Genomic DNA, 18,849 nt, shown 5'->3' with positions numbered 1-18,849 from the left:
GAGTTCCCAAGTCGCTGGAGAGACTGCCTTCTTTCTCGGCCCCGCGCCGGATTCCCAGGGAAGGAGGCTTGATTGACTTGCCGGGGTCAGGTGACCAGCCCTGGTGCAAAGTGGTTGGATCATTTTGAACAAATATGGAGGCTGGTACCCGTAAGGTTAAATCGTGGAGACAGTTAAGGACATCATTGTCTTAACAGTTAATGGTTGACCCTTCCTCCCCAAAAGAGGGTCTGCTTTAGCCTCTCCCCGCTTTCCTGAGGCGGCTCTGTCCCCAAGATTTCCTGGTGGACATAGAATCGGCTGCCTCCTGCCATTCCTGATGTTAGGAGGCAGTTACCCTACCCGAGTCTGGAGTTCCCTCTGATGTTGCCCTGCTCAGGCCAGGACCTAGATGGGCATCTGAGACCATCCTTGAGAACAAGAAGCAGGGTTGCCGGTAAAGTTTGGATTATCCGAAGGTGGTCTGGTTCTCTGTGAACTCCAGGAAGAGACAGTGGAGTTTGGTAACGGGGACTGCATGTGGTGAGGGGATGAGTGCACGGCAAACAGGGTGCCCCCAGGTGGGGCAGAGCTGAGGGGCGGGGCCACTGGGACAGGGCCAGGCCCACGCCACACGTTGCTTCGGCTCAGCTCCTACATCTGAGAGCCCGCTGACAAGCGCTCACGTGCTCCGTTGGCTCTGAGGGTTCCATAAGTTTATTCTGGTATTTTAATTTTTTTTAAAATGTGGAACATCATAGAAATCCAGAAAAGCACAAAGAAGGAAATACAACTCACTTAGAAACTACTCACTGTGAACGTCTTAGGGTATATCCTTCTGGTATTTTAGGTTTTTATTTTATTTTTTTTAATGAACAGTTTTGGGGGGATGGGGCAAAAATGGGGTCACACTAAACGAACTGCTTTGAAACCTACTTTCTTCACTCTCTCCCATATTCGTACATGGTCTTTGACAACACTTCTGCTAGTTTGGATGGAGGATGGAGAAGAATCTCTGCTGCATTCATTGGCTCCCCACGGGGCCCTGCGGAGCTGCAGCCCCTCTCTTGATTTCTCTTTTCCTTCTGGTAAAATGATGGAACGTCTTCCTCACGTCACCCTCACGCCCACCCCCACTACTGTCCCGCGGGCAGCAAGCCCTCTCCTGCATGTTCCCAGCGCCGGGGACTGGCACCTTGCCGTGTGCACTTGCTGTGGTCACCCCTGCTGGGTGGCTCCATGGGGCCCATCCACAGCTCAGATGCTGGCAGGCTTCCTGCACCCCTGCTGCTCTCTGCCCAGGGCTGCCATCAGCCCGTCTGTCCGTTCAACGTCCCTCCTGTCCTCTGCTTTGCAGGCTCTCACCCAGGGGTTTCAGGGGGAGCTGCTCTGGAGCTGACCCAGCCCAGAAAACCATCAGGTAACATCAACAACCAAAATCAAAACAACCATCTGTGGAGTTCCTTTCTGAACCATTTGGGTGAAAAGCACCCTCACAGCCATTAAAGTTTATTTTGGCCATAATTCTACAAGCCAGATAGGATTCCCCCCATTTTATAGGTGGAAAAACTGAGGCCAGAGAAATCAAGAGTAGTACTTAGGGTCACTCTGCTGGTAAAAGGTGGACTGGAGATTTGAATCCAGGACAGGTCTGATCCAGTGTCATATGCTATCTTCTACCCCATGCTGCCTCTGCAACTAAAGAGGTAAGAAGGGTGCAGAATGTAGGTAGAACATCTGGGGGAGACCGAGGGTCGGAGAGGTCATCCAAGCTGGTAGTCCTTCCTTGCCTGAGGGCTGGGCTGGGCTCCCAGCCTGAGAATCTCCTTTATCGGGATTTGTTAAAAGTATAGATCCGGGGCTGTCTCCTAGAGATTCTGATGTGGCACATCTGGGGAGGGACCTGGGGACTTGTGTCTTTGTAGAGCTTCCTAAATGGCTTGGAAACACAGCCAGGCTTGGGGACTGCTGGTGAAATAGTAGCAGGTCCTCCCTGTTTGCAGCTACTGGGTGCTCACTCAGTGAAGAACAACAGCCCGATAAGGGGTCCACTACGATCATCCTCAAAAGATAAGGCGAGTGAGGCCCAGAGAGCTTAAGAAGCTTACTCAAAGTCACACAGCTCCAAAGTGGCAAAGAGGACTTTGATCATGATCAGAGTCTGTGCTCACATACCACCTTCATCTACCCCTGCAGCCAGGACGCCTCCCTATTCAGCCTCACAGGAAAATCCTGCATTGCTTACCCTGCCTTGGCTTATTATGGCCTCAGGGAATGGAAAATCTCCCCACTGCGTCCCGGGAGGCAAAGATGAAGTGCACATAATATTTCTGTTTGGAATTTTGGTTGCCTGGGGCTACTCGCTGACATGGACACATAACGGACGGCACGTGACACAGATGGCCAGCGTTGATGCTAGCTCAGGAGACGTCAAGACCACATTCTCACATGCTGACCTTGGAAGCAAAAGGCATCTTCCTTCCTCCTGGAGCAGGAGCTGGCAGGAAAAAGAGGGAGAGCCCTCTTTGTCCCTTGGTGTGTGGGTTATTTTGTTATTTTGGGGCGACTTCAGGATCTTAACACCTTCAGTGCCTGTCACCCTATCCCTCTGTTCTCCTAGGGTGACCTTGAGCCGCAAAACTGCTGTCCGCGTGGACCAGGGCTGACATCGCACGTCTGTCTGCCAGGACCCCTGCGTCCAGACTCTGAGACATGGCGACGAATGGCAGCAAGGTGGCCGATGGGCAGATCTCCACGGAGGTCAGCGAGGTCCCTGTGGCCAACGACAAGCCCAAAACGCTGGTGGTCAAGGTGCAGAAAAAGGCGGCGGACCTTCCAGACCGGGACACGTGGAAGGGCCGCTTCGACTTCCTCATGTCCTGCGTGGGCTACGCCATCGGGCTGGGCAACGTCTGGAGGTTCCCATATCTCTGCGGGAAAAACGGTGGCGGTAGGTGCTGGCCTGGTGACCTCCTGCTGGGTCTGCACGCACACACGGAGAGTGTCCTGCTTAGGCATTTTCTGGGGTGACCTTGGGGAAATGGGTCCCCTAAAGACTCCAATGGGAGTGCCAAGCCCCACTTCCTGTTTCTTGTCCTTTTCCAAAGGATTCCCAAAGGGCAGTAGTCCTCTGTTAATGATGCCAGAAAGTTCCCGTCTTCATTCTGCAAAGTGCAGGGCGTGGGTCTTGAGCAAAGGACGTCCTCGGGCCGCACTTTGGCTTTGGGTGCTGCTTTTAAGGCAGAATATAATGACATCGTGGCAGGGACCCCAGAATGCCGGCTGTGATGCTCTCTCTGACCGACCGGGTTTCTCAAAGCTCAAGGCCACGAGCATCTCTCTTGTCGACCCCGCAGGGGCCTTCCTGATCCCCTACTTCCTGACGCTCATCTTTGCGGGGGTCCCGCTCTTCCTGCTGGAGTGCTCCCTGGGCCAGTACACGTCCGTCGGGGGCCTGGGGGTGTGGAAGCTGGCCCCCATGTTCAAGGGTGAGTGTGCAGAGTGGAGCTGCGGGTCTTGGTCATCCTCCAGCCCACACCTCCGGGCCCTGGACAGAGGGAGCTGTTGGGTCACGTCTGAGCAGCGGGGAGCCCTTGCAGGGCCCAGGTGACCCATGGCAATGCTGGTCAGAGGAGGGCCCAGCCCAGAGGCCCCGCATGCACGTCGGCCCGCCCTGCCCTGTGAGCCCATTTCCCCAGCGGGGGCTGGGCGCGGCTTTCTCTGCTCCCTTGCTCAGTGCCTGACGGACACTCGGGTGGCCACGTGCAGGGTCGTGCTTGCCTGGCAAGTCAAGGCCCCGGTCCGCCCTGCAACCAGCCCGTGCTGGGCCCCAGACGCGAGTCCTGGCTCCCTCACTTGCCGTGTGTGCGTGACCTTAGCCAAGTCCCTGCTTCCCAGTGACACTGTAGATGTCCTGGCAAATAACAACAATGACAGGAGCTGGGATGGTTATTATGATTACTCTATTAAATGAAGGTCATGATGATGTGTCTGGTCCCAGGTGTGGGCCTTGCCGCTGCTGTGCTGTCGTTCTGGCTGAACATCTACTACATTGTCATCATCTCTTGGGCCATCTACTACCTGTACAATTCCTTCACCACAGTGAGTGGCCCCTTGGACCACCCGCCCCCCCCAGAAGGAGCCAGACCCAGACCCCACCCTCCCTCCCCTGGGACCACCGTTCTGCCGGCGGGGCCGTTCCTCCGGGTGGCGGGCGTGGTCTGTCTTCAGCAGCCCTTGTGTCCTCGTCATAGCACCATTCACCCATATTATATGGACCCAGACAGCCTGGGTTCAAATCCTGACCCTAGTCTATACCAGCTGTGCCGCTTCAGGAAAGAGACTTGACCTCTCTGAGCCACAGTGCCCTCATTTATAAAATGGGGCTTAAGGTAAAACTCACCTCACCTCATACGGTTGTGTGAGGATTAAGGACTAATATGTGTAAAGTGCTTAGAACCACACCCAGCAAAGAGCAAGCACTGTTACGTGTTCGCTGTTAACTTCATCGTGCATGGGCTCAGACGGGCACGGTTAATTACCCAAGGTCACGCAGCTGGGAAGTGGCCCCAGGGTGGACACAGGAGACCTTATGGTACAGCTCGGAGAGCTGGTTTTCAGAGTGAACAGGCTGAGGTTCAAATTTCAGCCCTGACACGTAGGAGCTGTGTGATCTTGAGCAAGTTGCTGACCCTCTCTGATCTCTAAAATGGGGATCACAACATGACCTGCATCTGGAGCTGTTGGGAATGGGAGGTGAGGTAATGGCTGTGAGGAGGCTCAGAGGACCGTGAGGATGCACGGGATGTGCTGGGACCACTGTTGCAGCTCTTGGGGGCTTATGTGCTTTATCTGTGCCGCTGTGTCTTTGCAGACGCTGCCGTGGAAACAGTGTGACAACCCCTGGAACACAGACCGCTGCTTCTCCAACTACAGCATCGTCAACACCACCACCATGACCAGCGCCGTGGTGGAGTTCTGGGAGTGAGTGCGGGGCCATCCCCAGGGGCGGTGGTGTATCACTCAGGGCCAGTGAGAACAACAGCAAGCTATTCACTGCAAGATTTTAAGCGGGAAAGTGACATAATCAGACATTAGAAGGTGCTGGAGTGGGGACAGAGCAGAAGTGAAGGGGGGGGAGTCCTGCTGGGAGGCCGCTGCAGACATCCAGGTGAGCAGCCGTGGTGGCAGAACTAAGTCACTGGCAGGCCCCTTGAGCAAACAGCACTTTCTCCCGATTAGTGTAACGGGCCCATGGTCCCCGCCCAGCTCTTGGAGCCCAGTGATCACAGCTGTCAGCACCATCACGTCCTGGGCACCCCCGGGTCACTCCAGCCCCCACCAGCCCCACGCAACTTTGTCCTCCCTCCGATGTTCCACCAGGCGCAACATGCATCAGATGACAGACGGGCTGGATAAGCCAGGTCAAATCCGCTGGCCTCTGGCCATCACCCTGGCCATCGCCTGGATCCTTGTGTATTTCTGTATCTGGAAGGGTGTTGGCTGGACTGGAAAGGTAAGAGGTGTGCACAGTGGGGACCCAAGGGGGATGGGTCTACGAAGGGATCTCTGCTCTGGGTGAGGAGTCGATAGCTCCCAGGAACCCCATCCAACTTTGACTTAAGCAGGGGCCTTCATCTCTCTGTGCCTCGGTTTCCTTTCCTGTAAAATAGGAATAATATCATTACCTACCTTCTGGGCAGTTTTAAAGATTAAAGGAAATACTGCAAGTCATGCTCTTAGTGCGGCGCCAGGCTCACGGTGAGTCCCTTGAGATCGAGATTCCCCTGGGCCGGGCGGAGCCATCGCCAAGCGGAGGGCAAACGTGGCTCCTGGACCATTTGACAAACCATCCCTGAGATCTACTCTGTTCCAAGCTTTGTTCTAGGTGCAGGTGATCCAGAGGTGAGCACAGTTACATCCCGGCCTTTGAGGAGGTAATAGAGATGGACTGGTTAAATGGTTAAATACTCAGGCCCTGTGTTCAAACAGCTCTGGCCCATCTTGGCCATTTATGTGGCTGTGTGACCTGGAACAAATCACTTTGCCTCTCTGAAACTCAGTTTCCTCTTCTGTAAAATGGGACCAATAACTGCTTATCCATTGGTTTGTTATGTGAATCAAATGAGCTGCTGATTTTGTAAAGAAATCAGAAGCTAGCAAGAGGAGTTGTTATCGTTTCTGTTTTTGTTTTTGGCAAAGGCAGTGCCTGGGGGTTAAATTGCCAGTCAGATCAGGGGTGAGGTAGGGACTGTCCTCACCCCCACCTCTTTCTGTTTTCAAGCCCCACCCCAGGAGTCTGGGGACGGAAGATGGCCAAGTCTCTCACTGGCCTGGACCGGAAGGAAACTCAGAGGGCAAGGGTATTGTCTGAGGTCTTCGAGCAAGTAAGGGAAAGAAAGGAATTGAACTGAATCAGGCTCAGACAGGGAGGTCCAGACTGCCCAAGAAGCTGAAACGAGCAAAACAGAACCTTAGTGAATTACACACTTGGGCACGGACCCAGCTAACGAAAAGCTGCCCAACTGCAGTCAGGTGGGACCTTTGGACCCACCGGGTTCTCAGAACCAAGGCCGCTGTCAAACATCTCTGCTTTGTCCCTAGGCTAGATGAGCAGGAGGAGGGCACAGGTGTCTCCCAGCCCAACTTCAGGTAGCAGAAGAATGTAGGGCCCAAGGGCTTTGGAGGAGACAAGAGCTGAATTTGAATGTCAGTCCCCTGGGCCCTAGCTGTGTGCACTTGGGCAAGTCACTTCACTTTTCCGAGCCTCAGTTTCCTCATCTGCTAAATGGTCACAATAATAGTGCCTTACAGGGCTGTCTCAAAGACGAAGTGAGAAAATCAGTCTGTATAGAATGTAGAGCGTATGCCTAGCACACAGTCGGCACTCAATACATGATGCCTATTACGATTATTTGTGGGTGGTACCTAAAGTTCCTGCTACCTGAGGAGACTGACTACTTCTTGGGGACAGAGAGTAGAGCCCCTCTCACTGCATCTTTTGAGTGAGTCAACCAGTCTGTCAATGAGCATTTACTGAGCTCCTACTGTATACCTGGCTCCATGCCAAAGACCCAGTGAAGAGCAAGACATAGATGACATGGATTAAGCATGTTGTATGTCCTCATACACCCAACCTTTCTGAGCAAAAAGGTTGATTGTACCCAGACAAGAAAAAGCTAGGTTCAGAGAGGCTAAGAAATTGACCCAGTGTCACACAGCTTGTAGGTGACACAGATGGTTTTAAATCCCCTTTTCCTAATTCCAAGTACAGTGGTTTTTCTGCTGGATCGTGGCTGCCTTTCCTAAGCCTGAAGAGTCTCAGAGTCGTCAGGGAGATGAGACTAACCCAGAGAACAATTCATGCTGACCGGGAAGTAGGGGCACATCAGACTTGGAGGTACAGAGGTTATTGAACTTGAAAATTGCTCTTTCACACTGGTGAGCAAAGAAATGCCATTTCAGACAGTGATGTCAGTCTCTTGATTATTAATTTAAAATAATTTGTAAGGTGATTATCCTCAGTGCTGGCCCCTATGTGGGAAGGGCACTGTCTGTATACTGGACGAAGTTCAGTTTCTGGGAGGTAATTAGCCAATGTGGATCAAAAAGCGTTGAGAAGTTTATTCCTTTTTACTCAGTAATTCCACTTCTAAGAATTTTTCTCGAGAATAGCATAATAATTTTGTAGACAAAGTTTTATCTACAGGGTGTCCAGTGTAGTAGTATTGAGACCCACATAAAATTGGAAATAACCTGAATGGATAACAGTAGGGGAAATTTTATAAAGGCTGGTGGGACCTCGTGAGGGACTGTTTTGCATAATTAAAAATCACAGTGTTATGAGACAGTAAAACAGCATTCAGTAAACGAAACAAGAAACAAAGCTGTACGTACTGCGTTTTTTAACTTTAAACATGTTAAATGGAAAGGCAAGTATATAATTTGCACCTCATTTGTAAGAAAATGTAATCATATATGCAAAGGAAAGTCTCAAAAGAGAACATTAAAATATTAACATCCGTGCACTTATGTATTTGTCAGGCAGCTACTGAGTGTCTACTATATACCATGGTCTGTTCTAGGCACTGGGAAAACAGAGAAGTGAACACGACAAGCCCTGTCCCTCATGTAACTTGTATTCTACAGGCTGTTGAAAGGAACTCTAATTTGTGTGTGTATTCATGTGTAATTTAAAAATTTCCTTGTCACCACATATATTATTTGAATACTTTAAATAAAAATAAAAAAATAGGAAGGGTAGGGAAAGGGGAAAAAATGGGTGCTGAGCTGGTTGATTCAGACCCAAGGAGCAGCTTCAGAAAAGTGGCCAAGAGGAGCAGGTTAGGAATCCAGGAAGGCTTCCTGGAGGAAGATGAATTGGAACCAAGCCCAGAGCCACGACAGGTAGGGATGTAGGTAAAGTGGTTAAGGAAAAGCATGGGTGCGCTGGAAGGGGCGTAACCCTTCGCCCCCTTTCCTTCCAGGTGGTCTATTTCTCTGCCACGTATCCCTACATCATGCTGATCATCCTGTTCTTCCGCGGAGTGACGCTCCCCGGGGCCAAGGAGGGCATCCTCTTCTACATCACGCCCAACTTCCGCAAGCTGTCGGACTCTGAGGTGAGCGACCTCCCGACCTGGTCCTGGAGCGCCCCCCGCTGGGTTAAGAGCACATCTGAGTCCTGAGCCATCGTTTACCACCTTTAGAATAAGTTATCGCACCTCTCGGACCCCCTAATGTGAACTGGGGTTGCTGCCTGGTAGAGCTGGTTAGCACGTGTAAAAGGCCCTGGGGCGTTCCGGGCTATGATTATGACTTTGACGTTTTTGTTTTTTAATCATTCTGCCTATAGGTGTGGCTGGATGCAGCTACCCAGATCTTTTTCTCCTATGGGCTGGGCCTGGGATCCCTGATCGCTCTCGGCAGCTACAACTCTTTCCACAACAACGTCTACAGGTGCTTCCCCGAGGCCACGCCCCTTCGAGACCACGCCCCTCCCTTGGCCTGTGAACTCCACCCATCTCTGAGCCAAAACCTGCTGGCCACTCCTTCCGGTTCCGCCCCTTCCCTGGGGGCGCGGGGTGGGCACACCAGTAGCTCGGCTCACAGGTACCCTCCTCCGCCTGGCTCCTTGATAACCACAGCCCACTAGCTCACCTTCCCGCCAGCCCCACCCTTCCTGACCCCACCCCTCCCTCTCTGCAGGGACTCCATCATCGTCTGCTGCATCAATTCCTGCACCAGCATGTTCGCAGGATTTGTTATCTTCTCCATCGTGGGCTTCATGGCCCATGTCACCAAGAGGTCCATTGCTGATGTGGCGGCCTCAGGTCAGCACCGCACTGGGGAGGGCTGGGGGGAGGGGCTAACCCCGCGGGCTTTGCGATCTTCATCGCTGTCACCGTCATCACCACCGTGGCTCGCGGGCCTTGAGTGTCCCTACCTGCCAGCAGTGCCCTGAGCATTGACCTGGACAGTGTCCCTGAATCTTCCCAACACTATGGGGTCAGTGCTCTTGTTATCCTCATCTCATAGGTGAGGAAACTGAGACTCACCAAGGTCACCTAACCAAATTAACAGAGCTCAAAGGTGGTAGGACTGGAGAGGACCCCAGACCTGGCTGGTTGCAAAGCCAGGCCATAGTGGCACCTCCAGCACGATCCTGGACATCTGCGGGGAGCAGACCTACTCTTGCCCCTTGGGATACCAACTCGGTCCAACCCGGATACCTTCACCATCGTGACTCAAGGCACCGCCATCGGTGCTTTTGTCCCAGTTCCAAAAAGGCTCTCCCCGAGTGGGCTGTGCCCACTCTACTCTCCACGCAGTCATCCATGCCACAGGGTCCAAGGACAGCCCCAGGCACACCCCCTTCCCTGCTCAAACGCGGGGGACCCACCGTGTGCTCAGCAGAGGCTCAGGGAGGCAATGTGACCTGCCCCTTCTGTGTCGTGGGGAGCTGGGCGTGTCGTGTGGGAAGGAACATTCCCCTCCAAGGGCTTGCTCTCCCCTTCCCGGGCAGCGCAGCATCTCATTTCTCTGGAACTTCCCAGCCAACCCCCTTTCCAGAGCCAGACCCCAGAGAGGTTACAGTCTCTTTCTTTCTTCCACGGTTTTCCCTGATCTCCTGAATACCCACCCCCAGACACTCAAAACACGGTGTCCCAAACTCCTCAAGCCTTCTCCTACCCTGTTCTCCCATCGTAGCAAAGGGGTCCAGTGTCCAGTGCCCAGGCCAGGCCCCCAGCATCATCCTGGACCCTTCCTTTGTCTTCCCTCACCTTCCCTCGCAAACCAACCGAAACCAGGGCCTGCCTGAGTATCTGCCTCCTGAGTATCTCTCCATCCGGCCCCCTGTCTGTGCCTGCACTGTCCCCAGTCCCCACCGCTGGCCAGGTCACCGCAGTCCCTCCTCTTATCTCACTGGTCCCCTTGCCTCTGAACCCAACTCTGTAGCCTCCTGCCTCCCCCTTCCTCAGCCCCGCCCCGCAGCTGTTTCCTCGTCTGGAAACGGAGGCTGCTAACACTCACCAAAACGTTCACTCTGAGGATGAGATGAAATCAAGCTTAGGAAGTGGGTGCGCTGGGGATGCCGCAGGTGCTCAGCGCCTTGTATTTCTTCCTCTCTGCCCTTCCTGCCGCAGGCCCCGGGCTGGCGTTCCTGGCGTATCCGGAGGCGGTGACGCAGCTGCCCATCTCTCCCCTCTGGGCCATCCTCTTCTTCTCCATGCTGCTCATGCTGGGCATTGACAGCCAGGTGAGGATGCCCTCCCTGGCACCTTGAGGAGCCCCCACCCAGCCTCACTGGTCCAGGACCAAGCAGGGAGAGGAGCCCATTGTCTTAGGCCCCCTAGAAGCTGGCCAGGAGTTTCAAACCCCTAGGATGTTCCACCACATGAGACTTCAGGGATCAGCTCAGCTACCTTCCCCGTTTTCCAGATGGGGAAACTGATGCCCAGGGGGAAGGGATTCTCCTGAGGTCACAGAGGGAGGCAGAGGGCGAGTCAGGCCTGGAACCCAGCGTTCCCCTGGCCCTGCCGTCCCCACAGGGTGAGGCTTTGGGTGGGTGGGGCTGGGGCTGCCTGGGGTGGCTGACCTCCGCCCCCCGCAGTTCTGCACCGTGGAAGGCTTCATCACTGCCCTGGTGGATGAGTACCCCAGGCTGCTCCGCAACCGCAGGGAGCTCTTCATCGCCGCTGTCTGCATCGTCTCCTACCTGATCGGCCTGTCTAACATCACCCAGGTGAGCGCGTCAGCACCTGGCACACCTCTGCTGCTGCCTGCCCGGGGCCACTCCCAGGCCCTCTGTGCCCCAGCTTCGTCCCATCCCACCTTTCATTTTGGTGGACAAGACTGACATGCAAATTAGATCATTAAATGCCACGAAGAACAGAGGATAGTGGGACAGAGAATGAACAGCAGGGGTGGGAAGGACGGTGCCTTGGACAGAGTAGGCAGGGCAGTCCCTCTGAGGAAGTGACATTTGAGCTGAAGCTCACATGGTGAGGAAGAGCCAGCCAGGGGAAGATCTAGCTAGGGGAGGAAAGCACAGCAGGTGCAAAGGCCCTGGGGTGGGAATGGGCTTGGCAAGCTTGAGGGACAGAAAGAAGGCCAGCGTGGTAGCGACACAGGGAGTGGGGGAGTAGGTAGTGGATGCAGAACCAGATCATGCAGGACCTTCCAGGGTGGGCATTTGGATTTTATTTTATTTTATTTTACTTTATAACTCTTTACATTTTATTTATTACATTACAGTCTCATTTAAGCTATGGAAGAGCTTATGGAGAGAGACATGACTGGTTTAACATTGTGAACAGATGGCTCAGATGACCAGCTCCTCTTTCTGCCCTCCGGCCCTCCCAGAAATGGGGCATTTCCCTCCGCCACCTGGGCATTTTCTTCCCAGTCCCCAGAGTCCATGCCCACATCCTTGCAGGGTCACAAAGACCTCTGTTCTTCCTCTAATCTACCCTCAAGCCTTCTTGCTGCAGTGTAGCCTAATCCCAACCTACACAGCCTGTGTTCACCGTGAACTGAATGCACTGGTCCCCGGGGGAAGTGGACCCTCTCTCACCTCTTTTGCTTTCGCAGGGGGGCATTTATGTCTTCAAACTCTTTGATTACTACTCCGCCAGCGGCATGAGCCTGCTGTTCCTCGTGTTCTTTGAATGTGTCTCCATTTCCTGGTTTTATGGTAAGCACCAACCCCTCCTCCCTCGTTCATTTGTTCATTCATTCATTCATGCCTTCCTTCAGTCATCATTCAGCAAATACGACTTGAGCACCAGGCCCTCTCCATACATTAATTTATTTGGTCCTCACTGCAGTTCGATGAAGTTAGCACAGCGCGTCCCATGTTTAGAAGATACCATAAGAAGAAGAGTTAAATAAACTCATTTAAAATGGGAGTCAAAGTTTCTTCATAAATTTTGCTATAAAAGACTTGTTTGAGATTTTATCTAGAAAAAGGAAACTGAAACCATAAAAGAGTTCTGAAGTTAAATATTTTTTAAAAGCTAGGCTGTAATTAAAAGTATGCACTATCTTAGAACGTAGGACACGATGATTTTTATCTGTTGATTTTGTGGGCTAAGTTTCCAGACCCAGCTGCGTGATAGTGAAAAGGCTGTCCTTCCGGGCACTTTGGTTGTCCCAGCAAGATGATGTTGATGGAAGAAGTGTTCTCCAGGGTCCCTCTGGGTCCTTGGTATTCTGTGTATGTTGTGTGTAGCCCTGCCACCTCACCCTTCCTCATCATTTTCTTCTTGCTTTCTAACTGGTCTAGCGCTGGCAGGTCCCCACTGTCAGTGACTTTGCTGATAATCTGAGCAGTGCCCAGTGCCCAGTGTCACTCTCATGAACTTCAGGACATCTGCAGTGGTTTGTTTTTTTTTTGTTTTTTGCTTTTTTTTGCAAGATTGGCAGTTCTTCTTTGCAATTTGCAATCTATCACTAGTTGCTTATGTATCACATCAGCAGGGAAAGCCGCCCCTGCCCAGCAAAGCTCTGAAGGAATGGCTGGGAGACATGTTGCGGGGGAGGGGCCCTGAGAGTGATGGGGAGGCTTTTTGGAAGTACATTCTTTTGTTGGTGGATGTTTTCACGTTCAGGTCACTTGCTTTCCCATACAACCCTTTTGCTGGGGGATTTGGTTATTGAATACTTAGCTAATAAGGACCCCCACCCCCACCCCAGAGCATTAGCCCCATGTTACAGATGAGGAAACTGAGGCTCGGAGGGGTTAGGTGACTTGCCCGTGGTCACACTGTGAGAAGACAGCAGGTCGGGGCCTTGAGCCTGCAGTCCCCACAGCTCGCTTCTCCTTCCTGCTCTTGCTTCAATTGTCACAGGTGTCAACCGATTCTATGACAACATCCAAGAGATGGTGGGCTCCAGGCCCTGTATCTGGTGGAAGCTCTGCTGGTCCTTCTTCACCCCCATCATTGTGGCGGTAAGGGCGGGGCCAGACCGGGCCCTGGGGTGACTCAGGTCCAGAGAGAAACTTCTGGAGCCAAAGGCAGGTGGAAGAGGCCCACAGACCTCTGTTCCCTAGTAATACTATTCTCTCATTTGTGCTGAGCGTCTACTCTGTGCCCTGCATGGTACCAGACACGCTGCAGCATCCTCAGACATCAGCACAATAGGCGTTATCGCCGCACTTGACTGCTGTCGGTACCGGGGCTCACCAGCCAGCATCACCCAGTGGGCTGGTGCTGCGCTCAAACCTGATTCTGAAGCCAAACCAGTCACACGGGGAGGCCTCTTATCCTCAGCATCCCTCATTCCCTCCTGCAAGGGGAAGCCGAGGCCTGAGCAGGCCTGGGAGGCGCTGCCCAGGTCCTTGCAGTGGGGCTGGGCCACTGCATATGTTGTGTCCTGCACAGGGACACTCAGCCAATGGCCGACTGGGGGCGACCTCCCACCCTTGTTCTGCTTGACAACCTGGTGAACCTGGAGGAGGGGATGCCTTTTTCTATTGGTCCTCCCGGAGAAGCTACCTTTTGCTATCGGTCCTTCCAGAGAGGGCACCTTCTTCATATTGGCTCTCCCAGAAGGGATGCCCTTTTCTACTGGTTGCCACAGAGAAGGCACCTTTTTCTGTTGGTCCTCCCAGAAACAGTGGCTTCTTCTGTTATACACAAAGGCACCTTATGTCCTAGCAGTGGCCTTGGGTGCAGGATTCCCAAGATGCTGGGCCCTTGTGAGGGTCAGCCCCAGGGCAGGGGCGGAGGGCGGTGGACCTATCAGCTGCAGGGTCTAGGGAGGGGCCTTGGCAGTCCAGTCTGGGTGACTGCCTGCCCCCCTCCTCTCTCCCGTCCCTCCCCAGGGTGTGTTCATTTTCAGTGCTGTGCAGATGACCCCTCTCACCATGGGAAGCTACGTTTTTCCCAAGTGGGGCCAGGGTGTGGGCTGGCTCATGGCCCTGTCTTCCATGGTCCTCATCCCGGGGTACATGGCCTACATGTTCCTCACCTTAAAGGGCTCCCTGAAGCAGGTAAGTCCCTTCTTCACCCTTCTTGTCGCTGGGCCCCTTCCCCGCTCTGCTGGGCACCACGCCTACGCTCGTGGAGCACAGTCTATTTGGGGAGACAGACAAGTTGATAGCCAGTGAAAGTAGAGTGTCAGAGGTCACGATTGGGGTGAACCAGGGAGACATCCTCCTGCACTGTGGAGGGTTAGAGAAGGCTTCCTAAAGAGGGGACAGCAAAGAAGAGGACTAAGGATTAGCCAGACTTAAAAGTAGAAGAAGGGGAAAAAAAAAAAGAGATACAAATGAAGTTATTTACCAAACAGAAATAGACTTACAGACATAGAAAACAAGCTTGTGGTTACCAAAGGGAGATAAATTAGGAGGTTGAGATTAACATATACACACTACTATATATAAAATAAACAACAAGGACATACTATAACACAGGGAACTATACTCAATATTTTATAATAACCTATAAGGGAGAAGAATTTGAAAAAGAATGTGTGTGTGTGTGTGTATATATATATATCAGAATATATATATACATATTTTTATACATATAACTGAATCACTGTGCTGTACACATGAAACTAACATAAAATCAACTCTACTTCAATTTTTTAAAAAATAAATAAATAATAAAAGTAGAAGCAGAGAGAATGTTCCTGGAAGGGGATGGGAAGCGCGTGCAAAGTCCCAGGGGTATAAACTGATCAGTGAGGCTGGAGGGTAGAGTGGGGAGGGGTGCGGGGAGGTGATTAGACATGAGGCTGGAATGTAAGGGCTCATGAAGGGCTTTGAAAATCAGGACAAGAACTTTGGACTTTATCCTGAGTTTATCCAATGGCAGAGGGGGAGCCGTTGAGGTTTCAGAGCAGGTGAAGGGTGGGATCCGATGTGTTAAGAGCTTAACTCTAGACCTCATGTAAGACAGGCTGCCCCCAGCAGGGACCCACTGGCACATGCGAGGTCCACATCAGCTCTTTGTTAAATTATATTGAATTCTTGAGTGAAACAAGGCAGTGCTGGAGGTCCAGGTGCTGAGACATTGACGAAGTAAGTGTAGCCTGGGGAGATTTCACGGAGGAGGGGCGGAAGGCCACAGCTGGGAGGACCTAGATCTGTGCCTCTCAGCCTTATTCCCCGCCAAGATGTCCCTGCCAGACACACTCAGAGCCAGAAGGAGGGTCTGTAAGGTCTGCATCGTAGGGGTGGTGTGTTGTGCGCAGCCCCCGGAGTTGCTGGGCCAGCCTCCTCCCTTCACAGAAAGAGCACGTGAGGCGCCGGCTGGGGAAGCTGCTTCCGCATCCCTTGCAGTCAGGTACTAGCAGAGCTGGGGCCCTACAGCCCTTTCTTCCAACTCCAGGTCCAACACTTTTGTTTACCATGATTCGCTGCTGTGTCTCAAAAGGTAGTCAGGTCTTAGAGTGGTGGAGAGGCAGAAGGGGTGCATTTGTGGAAGGGAGCACAGCCTGTGCAAAGGCCCAGCGGTGGGAAAGAGAAGACTCGTCTGAGGACGGCGCGCCGATGGGGCAGGATGGCAGGGGGGGTGTGCAGAGAAGGTGGGGGTTTGCACCCCTTCAGCAAACATGCACTGAACACCTGCTATGTGCCAGGCACTCTTGTCAGTGCTGGGGACACAGCCGTGAGCAAAATCCCACCCTCATGGACCTTACATTCTGAGAGAGGAAGATCAGCAATTAACGAAATAAAGTCACATTTGATGGGGATGAGGAATATGGAGAAAGAGGGTGTAGGGGGTGCTGGGCAAGGCCTCGCTGAGGAGACAACGCTGAGCCAAGACCTAAGGAGATAGAGACCGGGCTGTGTCACTGTCTGAAAGGAGGGATGTCCCTGGAGGAGGGTACGGCAAGTGCAAAGGCCCTGGGACAGGTGCTTGCAAGGAGCAGTGAGGAGGCCAGTGTGGCTGCCGTGTAGTGAGCAAGGGGGTGAGGGGAGGACACCGAGGTCTGCGGTGATGGGCGCCAGATCCTGTGGGGCCTTGTAGCACTTTGGTGAAATGGGAGCCCTTGTGGGGTCCTGAGGGACAGAAGGATGTGATCTGACTTGTGTTTTCACACAACCCCTCTGGCTGGGGTGCTGAGAATAGAATGAAGGGGGTGAGGGGCAAGAATGGAAGTGGAGGGCTGGGGGCAGTTACTGCAGTGACCCAAGTGAGAGGGAGAGGGTGTGGCCCAGGGGAGCTTTGGAAGGTGTGCAGGAGGGGGCTGGCACCCGGGAACACCTCGCAGGCAGAGCAAACGGGGGAGACTTGAGAAGAGGGTGGGCCAACGAGAGGCCAGCCCCCTTCCATCCCAGCCTGAATCCTCCTGCCGTCCACAGCGCATCCAGGTCATGATCCAGCCCAGCGAAGACATTGTCCGCCCCGAGAATGGTCCAGAGCAGCCCCAGGCCAGCGGCTCAGCCAGCAAAGAGGCCTACATCTAGGGGTGCAGGGCGGCTCGCCCACCCACACTCTCACCCCGACCCTGGCTGCACACGACCACCACTTGATGTCTGAAGATACCGTCTATCTCAACCTACCTCGAGTGGCGAGTCCAGACACCATCACCATGCAAAGAGAGGGAGGTGGGGACAGTCACACCCCCATGGGCCCCGCCGTGGGCAAAGAAGATGCCCGATGACTCCAGCACCTGCGGGCTGGTGACCTTTTTAATCTGGGCCCCATCAGCATCAAGCAGTCGGCCTGTGTGACCGCTGTGATAGATCATTTTTATCCCGCCAGCGAGTGTGGTGCAGAGAGGCCGCACACTCCTGGCTTTTAGTTGTATTCCTGACTGTTCTCTTACTGCCGAAACCCATGACTGTTATCTCGGACTTGGCAGGAGTTCGGTTCCGTCGGAACACTGCTCTGTGCACATGAAAAGGGCATTTTGTATAATGGACCTTTCCAGGGAGAGCTCACTCTTAAGAGCAGAGAGCCAGCAGAGCTCTTTCATTTTTTGGTTTTCTCCTTCCCGAGGCAGCTTGACAACCCCCAGCCCCTTCGGTATTCCCAGAACTGCTTTCTCAAGCACTCCGCCCAGTGTCCTGTTTCCCTGCCGCCCGGCGGAATGAGCATCTCTGCACTAAGCTTTCCTGCCCCAGGCTCCTCACCACGCCATTCTGATTGCGCCCGGCCCAACAGCGATCATTCCCGTCGGGCGCTGCTCCTTGGAAAACTGCTACAAGCACAATTGATTTTTTTTTTATCACCGTTCCGGGGACTTCAGATCCCGCTGGGGAAATTCCCTAATCAGGAGCCCCAGTTTCTCTTAGGCTGCCCGGCTTTGCAGAGCACAGAACAGTTGCAGAGGAAATCAAAGTGAGGCTCTGTCCTTGAGGCAAAGTGGGTCCAGTGATCTTTCTGTCTCCTTCTTCAAATGTCTCCCTCACTGCAACCCCAGTCAAGGCTGCTGCCCTCTCCCCTTCTCTGAAGTTCCCCAGTGAGAACCTCCTCACTGCCACTAAAATCTGCCAGCCCAGTAACTGAGGAGCTAGTGTTAATCCAGACCTGCCCCGCCAAGTGCTTCCGAGATTAAAGCTGCTTCGTGGGGAAGTAGTATTTGTTCCGTTCCAGAACTGGGCTCTACAGTGGTGGCAGCAAATCGGGTGAAGACAGTTTCTTGCAAGCTCCAGCAACTCAGCGCTTCTCATTTGCCAGGAACATGGGTTCCCATGTAGCAAATCGTATGTTGTGCCCTGTACTCCTTAGCTAGTTAACTCACGAGTTGTGTTTTACGACTAATCCTTAATAACTATGGTAAATAACTGTGACTGTGAGTTTTTTAATCTGTCATCCTCGTCCGAAAGTGACCAGCATACCAGTTCTTGCAATAAGGTATAACCCTCAGAATATTAAGCACATTCTTGTAGAGAAAAAACAAAAAGTCTGCGTACACATATAAGTGCGCACATATGTACATTCATCCTCACGCTTGGTACATAGGGTCTCATTTGATATTGTGTAGGAAATCTAAAAGCTTTTCCTGAAGTCATCTGTAAAATAGTCTCATTACTAAGGCATCCCAAATGCCAACTGGTGAATCCACGATCAAAATGCATATGTATCGTTAAATTATAGGGTTTAGAACAAAAGGAACCCTTCACTGTGTCTCATGGTCCCACCCCCCCACCCTTTGTGTGAATTCCTTTAGAATAAGGGCAGGAAGACTTCTAACTTTCTCTTTGTTCTTCATTCTGAAACTAAGAACAAGTCTTTCGAAGACAAATGCAGCGTATTTAATGTTTGTAATCAAATCTAAGTGAGATGTTTGGCAAGAAATCCCTTAACTGATTTCCATCCAAACCTACTTATATAGCACAATATTATGTGTCGTACAATTACTGTGAGAACTGTGAATATGTGTAACTTTTTTTAGTATTTGCCCTGG

The 18,849-nt window shown here is 52.6% G+C and overlaps 1 protein-coding gene across 1 annotated transcript; it reads left to right on the top strand.

The window, feature by feature from the left end:
• The first annotated feature begins 2,691 nt into the window (after window positions 1-2,691).
• Window positions 2,692-16,903, top strand: SLC6A1 (solute carrier family 6 member 1). The gene is made up of 14 exons (XM_007116423.2): window positions 2,692-2,929; window positions 3,336-3,467; window positions 3,980-4,080; window positions 4,853-4,962; window positions 5,362-5,494; window positions 8,466-8,600; window positions 8,834-8,937; window positions 9,187-9,311; window positions 10,626-10,738; window positions 11,093-11,224; window positions 12,073-12,175; window positions 13,332-13,432; window positions 14,309-14,476; window positions 16,799-16,903. Exons 1-14 carry the CDS (start codon window positions 2,692-2,694, stop codon window positions 16,901-16,903), a joined length of 1,800 nt encoding a protein of 599 aa, XP_007116485.1.
• The last annotated feature ends 1,946 nt before the right edge of the window (window positions 16,904-18,849 follow it).

The sequence above is a fragment of the Physeter macrocephalus genome, chromosome 18 (genome assembly GCF_002837175.3).
Source record: "Physeter macrocephalus isolate SW-GA chromosome 18, ASM283717v5, whole genome shotgun sequence".
Taxonomy (NCBI): domain Eukaryota; kingdom Metazoa; phylum Chordata; class Mammalia; order Artiodactyla; family Physeteridae; genus Physeter; species Physeter macrocephalus.
This window is presented reverse-complemented; position numbering and strand designations above follow the sequence as displayed.